The following is a 6,311-nucleotide window of genomic DNA, read 5'->3' on the forward strand; positions in this document are numbered from 1 at the left end:
ATAGATCAGAAAAATGCATCTTGCTTTTGACATTAAAGCCAAATCCAAGAATCTAACAGTCTCTTTTGTTCACTGCTCCAAAACCATTCCACCACTTTCATCATTCCTCCTAAACATCATTTCCATTACAGCAACCAGAATTATTCAAACCACTGCCACAAACCATCACTATGTTGCAAGAATATGCAACCACAAATTATTCCAAATTTCAATGACATATTGTTGCATTAAAGAAGATATTACCCCATGTTTTTTTACAGCAAGAAGTTTCCATGCTTTAGTGTTTCACTGCTTTCTTGAAATGGAAGACAGAAACATTGCTTTTATGCTTTGTTCTAGCTTGCCGCACTCATGTCATGTTTTCATTTTTTTGTGAAAATTCTTGATTGAAAAATCTGTTTTTATTCCTTATGTTCATCTATTCATTTTTGGGTTTATAGATCAATAACTTACTAAATTTATGGATTTATTACTTACAAAATCAAGAATAGCTAGCTTGTCATTTCTAATCTGTTCAATACGTTTCAAAATTTAAATACCAAATGACAAAATTTTAAAAATTCATAATTAACCCATCTAACTAAATTTATTTTATATCTTATCTTCGAAGCAAGGTTATTTAATCGTTCACATTGTTATAATAAACGTTTGCACAACTATTTATCCACGTCATCGAGATTTTACATGTACTCAGCATTGCATTTGTCCAGAAAAAATCGTCGTGAACTACTTAGTACTAAACCTTCGTGATCTTTCATTTATATTTTGTAAAGAAAAGACCATAAACATTAATCCTAAATTTATAAAAAAATCAGCTTTTTTTACAACAAACTCTAAAACGCATTGAAATAAAAAATTATTTAGCTAATTTTTAAAAAAAAATCTTTTTACGAGTAGTATTTACCTTCCTCTATTTTATTTAGCAACTAACCTTCAATCAATTTTTACGTTTTTACTATTTACTTTCCAAATAAACAAAAAATGAAAAAACAAGTTACAGTCAAACAAATTCTTTCATTTCTTCCCTAATAAAAACCCTGTATTTCCTCACATTTCTTGGAAATTTTTTTCTCCAAAAAACAAAAAAAATTAAAATAAAAATCTACCTATGACTGCAGAAATCCAAAAGCTTCTTCCTCCCTTCAACAATCTCATCAAAGAAATCATCAAGCTGCCCCACAATATTCTCCGCCCCCGCCCTCAAAATCCCGAAACTGCCCTTCAACACCTCCACCCTCTCCCTCATCCCGGCGCCCTCCGCCTCCCACTCCGCCGCCGCGCATCGCCGCTCCAGCTCCGCCCGCAGCTCGTCCACCGCCGCCCGCGACCGCCGGAACTCGTGCAGCAGCACCCCGGCCCTGCCCGCGACCTGGCCCGCCTCCGCCGCCACCCGCCGTTGCAGCCGCGCCGTCGAGGCCATGAGCGCCGACCGCCCTCCGGCGGCGCCCTCGCCGCCGCAGCCGGGCTCGGGCCAGCGGTAGACCAGCCCGGATAGGAGGATCATCAGCAGCAGCGAGCTCACGTTCCTCATCGCGTGGAGAACGCCTCTGAATCCGTTGAATCCGTTCAATTTCGATTCGATCGAGACTTGGTCGTCGAATTTGAGGGATAGTGGCTCGATTCTTGTCTCGATCAAGGCCCGATTCTCCTCCTCCAGGCCCACCGCTTCCCTCCTGCAGCCCGCTATGGCCCGAATCACCTAAAAAAATCAAGAATTTCTAAATTTCAACGCAACCTCATACTTAATTTTAACAAAAGATTGATAGTAATTGGTGAAATTCTTGATAAGAATTCGATGTTTATGTCGAAAGGTGTATCTTGATTATACCGGGCCGGCAAGCTGCGGGCCGAGGCGGGACTTTAACACAATCCCATTAACAAAAACGCGGTATCTTTTTTTAAAGGATTGATAATTGGTGAAATTCAAGAAGACCACATTAATACATCTCGATGTTTTTGGTGAAAAGGGTGAATCTTGATTATACCGGGCCAGCTGCGGGCCGAGGCGTAAGTTTGACACTACCCCATTAATATAAACTCGATAACCGGTGAGATTCAAAAAGACCCCATTAACAAAAATTCGATGTTTTTGGTGAAAAGGATAAATCTTGATTAAGTTCAACACAACCCCATTAATAAAAACTCAATCTTTTTGGTTAAAAGATTGAAAATTGGTGAAATTCAAGAAGAACCCATTAATAAAAACTCAAATATTTTTGGTTAAACATGAATAAAAATTCGATCTTGAACTGTACCTGGCGGGCCAACTGCGGGCTGAGGCGGCGGTGGTTGTCGAGGGAGGCGGCGATGTTGAGGCCGGCGGAGTAGTAATTCTCTATTCCCGAAACGCCCTGTTTCAGCACGTGGCAGATTTCCCAAAGCTTGGAGCTTTCATCCATGTATTCATCCAGCCATTTCTCACCCACTGGGAGGTGAAGCTTCTGCACAAGTAAGGTCAACTGTGTGTGGAATGATCTGAGGAGAGAGAGGGCTCTTTGGAGGAATTGAATCGACATGAAGTTGCTGGACATGAAGGCTCTCTCAAGATCGTCTATGCCACGTGTCAGGAAGTTGTAGAAGCCATTGACAGAGGTGGTTGAAGAAGGATCCATCATGAGAGAGAGATGAGAGAGGTTTGGAAAGAGGGGGGAGAAGTGAGAGTGGAGAGAGAGGTATTTAAGGGAGAGAGGATTGGATTATGGGAATGGGAAGGATTGTTGGGGGCAATGATGATGGTTTCCTTTGGAGGGGAAAGGATGATTGGTAATCTGCCATTTTCATTGTTTAATGGGAAGAAGGAAAAGAAGAAGGGAAAACAAAATCACATCTCTCTCTCTCAAGAAGGAGAGGAGGGATGAGAGAGAAAGCATGCAAAACTTAGGACATGATATATTCATGAGTTCACCTTCTTTCTTGCCTATGGCTTGACCATCTAGGATATTATGTTACTTACACATGAAAAGTATTCTTTTACTTTTTCTTAGTGAAATAGTAGGAAAAAAAATTGATACATTGATAAAAAAACACTAGGAAAAAAAAATTGATACATTGATAAAAAAAACACTATGAATTTGATGCACAATTTATTAGCACTAAAAATACCTGCAAATTTACAGGGTAGATCTAGTATAGCTTGATAGAAATCCATGGGTTCCATCCTAAAACCAATTGGTGATAGGAGGAGGGGCCCATGAGACTTATATACTAGTTTCAGTTTTATCTTGACACTGATGTGGGACAATTATATATTATATTTTTAGTTTCAATTGCCAACATAGCTAAAAGTTAGTACCGGGATATCGAACACATGGAATAAGATTGCAACTGACTATCATATACTAAGCGTCATATACTATTTAAAGACACGGATATTTTTTTTGTTTGATTTTATTAAACTAGACTGAAAAATAAATAATCAAATAAAAAGAAAGCATATAAACAATGATACAAAGCAGGCATATGAATGTAGAATATTAGGATCCAAAATACAATCGACTTTCTTGAATTACGGTCTCTAGAGTTATTAAGTCGGTCACTTAACTGGATTAAACCCTCTCCCTATGTGAGAAATCCGTAGATTAGGTGTTGAAATCAAAGTCCCCTTTAAATCTCTAACATCTAACTCCTAAAAGATCGTTAAGACCAATGACCTCACGTGAAACATCAACTCTCCCGAGTTCTATTGAATTAAAGTGTGAATTATCCATTTTCCAAGTCAACTATTTCGTCTTCCGAGTACTCTAATCAACTCTAACATGTATTCAAGAGGTAGCTAATCAATTGAATATAGAAAGCACAAGGATAAATCAAATAACTACAAGAGCTAACATGGAAAATCAATCAAATATCACCAAAAATTCCACAATTGATGTTTAACTCATAGACAAGTAAAAACTACTAATAAAGTACGAGACATGAAAGAAATTGATAAAACCCAAAGTTGAATCTTCAATCTTCAGTCTTCTCTTGCCTGGATCTGCAGAACTCCGCTCCAATGGAAGATGAATGAATTTAAGGGTGGAATATGGAATGGAAGAAGTGTTGAGATGGAGAAGGATTGGAGGCTCAGATCAAGATTATGAATAAGGTTCAGAGGTATTTATAGGCTGGACAAAGGTTTATTTTTGATAAATTTCGTGCTCTACAAGAAATATGAGAGATTTGGCTTCAGAATATAAAAATTTTTTCCTTCCGTGAATTTCCGCATAAATTCCCGCCATCTTTGACTGCACTGCGCAACGTTTGTAGAATTGTCATAACTTTCTCCACAGAACTCCGATGGAGACATGCAAGATATCCACGCAAAGCTCTTTCGAAGACGAAGAGAATGACATGTAGTAAGCACTGACTGGAATTCAAAACCGCTGGCAGAATGGGCTCGAACAGAGGTTGCTGCACTTTGGCCTTTTTTCACCTTTTTCTATCATTTATCAACAAACACGTCAAAAATACCAAACGTATAACATATGCAATTTAAGAACATAAATTTGCATGATTGACATTTAAAACAAGTCAAATCTAGTCCTTAAAAACATGCAAAATCTGTGTTTGTTAGAATTTTGATCAACATTTGATTCATCTCGTAACTTCAAACATTGATCGAGGGAATTATAAAGTTTGTTCTGGCATAAAAAGTTAGGCCACCTATGTACAATATGTTTATTATTGATGTTTTCAAACGTTAACATATTGAATTCATGAATGACATTCAGATGCAATTAAAAAAAATAGTAACATGATTATAAAATTGAAATAGACTAAAATTTAACTAAAATTAATGATTTTTCTATTGATCTAGTTTAAATATATTTGAAAATCTTGTGTATTGGACATTGTTGTTGAATATGTTAATATATGAGCTTTCATTGGTTTGTAAAATGTTTGACCAAAGAATGACTAGGATTTGGCAACCTAAGATAAGTCCACTCTCTCTCTCTCAATTCTTGTTTTGTGTTTCTTCTTGTTCTTCCAATTTGGATTTAGGGGCACCTGTTTCCTCCTTTTCTTCCTCGAGCAACTGAATTTGTTTCCTTTACTTCTTCTCATTTTGAAATTTGTGGAGCTTTGTTTTCGTCTAGATTCATGTATATTTGTACCGAGTCTACACACTCTTTTCTAAGTGCTAAAAAAATAGATTTCTAAATTAAACACTACACTCTTCGGTAGCGAATTCTCACTTTTGTTATTTTAGATGTCACTAGATGGAAGTTTCATTTTATTTTGTATATTTCACTAATTCATTTCACTTATAGTTATTATTAAAACTAATAATTATATAAAAATAATATCTCATTTTATTAAAAATTTTAACTCACATTTTTTTTAAATTTGTTTAGTAAAAAGTATGACTCATATTATTACTGAACCAAGAGTAACATCTGTGACACAAGTAGCATTTAGGAGTAAAATAGACTATGATTGCAAGACACAAGTTAAATGTCTCATATACCACCTTTTTTTGTTTTAAATCTTTTTTGTTTCATAAAAGGAATAAAATGATGGGATTCTTCATTTGAATTTGTAGTTGTTGTACTAAGAAACCAGTCTTTTTAGGCCACCGAAAAACTCTTTTTACTATTCCTTTTGCATTACTTTTCAAGATTCTTTTTTCCCCTCGTTTTTTATTTTTTATTTCTAATTTTTTTCATTATTTGGTCGTACAAAATATGATTCTCCCTCTAGACGTAACGATGAACAAACCCACATGATTTTTGAAGCGGTCTTATTTTATTATTGCACCTTTGGACCCATCATCAATCATCTTATAGACTCATACATATCTCTTCTTTTCATTTAATTTTTTTTTAAATTACTTGGCCACATTTTCTACTATGATTTGTCATTTCCATGGTCTTTTCTTTGAAATAACGAGATGGTAAAACAAAAGGTACTTTTTTGATCGATTAAGATGGTCTAGTTGATATGATTAGTAAAAATGTAGGGTATATTATCATATTCCATTGATGATTTGGGCTTGTTTTCAATCATATGAGAAGGCGTGAGTAAAATTCCAAAAATTGAATACTCGATTCGTATTAAATTGAAATTTAAATTGATTTTCTCGTTTAATTTGGGTCGGTTTGGATGTATAAAAATTTGGAAAAACAACTGAAAACCAAATTTGGTTTAAATACATATTAAAAATTGTAATTATTTATGAAATTTACATTTTTTATATTAAAATAATAGCCAAAGTTATACTAGTATGTAACTCCATTTAATACTAATATTGAGTAAAAAATTAAATCCTTAATATTTTGTGACTTTGAATAATCATTTTAAATAAATAAGAGATTGGAAATATAACATTG

The 6,311-nt window shown here is 35.2% G+C and overlaps 1 protein-coding gene across 1 annotated transcript; it reads right to left on the bottom strand.

Annotated features, from left to right (window-relative positions):
- Window positions 1-994: 994 nt before the first annotated feature.
- LOC121805858 lies at window positions 995-2,897 on the bottom strand. Its single transcript, XM_042205884.1, has 2 exons — window positions 2,256-2,897; window positions 995-1,699 (listed from the first exon to the last, which is right to left on the bottom strand). The coding sequence occupies exons 1-2, from the start codon at window positions 2,613-2,615 to the stop codon at window positions 1,103-1,105; spliced, it is 957 nt and encodes a 318-aa protein (XP_042061818.1). The 5' UTR covers window positions 2,616-2,897; the 3' UTR covers window positions 995-1,102.
- Window positions 2,898-6,311: the final 3,414 nt, after the last annotated feature.

This window comes from Salvia splendens, chromosome 5 (genome assembly GCF_004379255.2).
Source record: "Salvia splendens isolate huo1 chromosome 5, SspV2, whole genome shotgun sequence".
NCBI classification, from domain to species: Eukaryota; Viridiplantae; Streptophyta; class Magnoliopsida; order Lamiales; family Lamiaceae; genus Salvia; species Salvia splendens.

What these genes read in the sequence shown, in the direction of transcription:
- LOC121805858 (XM_042205884.1), bottom strand. Translation starts at nt 2,615, where the DNA reads ATGATGGATCCTTCTTCAACCACCTCTGTCAATGGCTTCTACAACTTC. An exon ending in GCCCGCAGTTGGCCCGCCAG is followed by an intron (nt 1,700 to 2,255) that starts GTACAGTTCAAG and finishes TGATTTTTTTAG; the next exon opens with GTGATTCGGGCCATAGCGGG.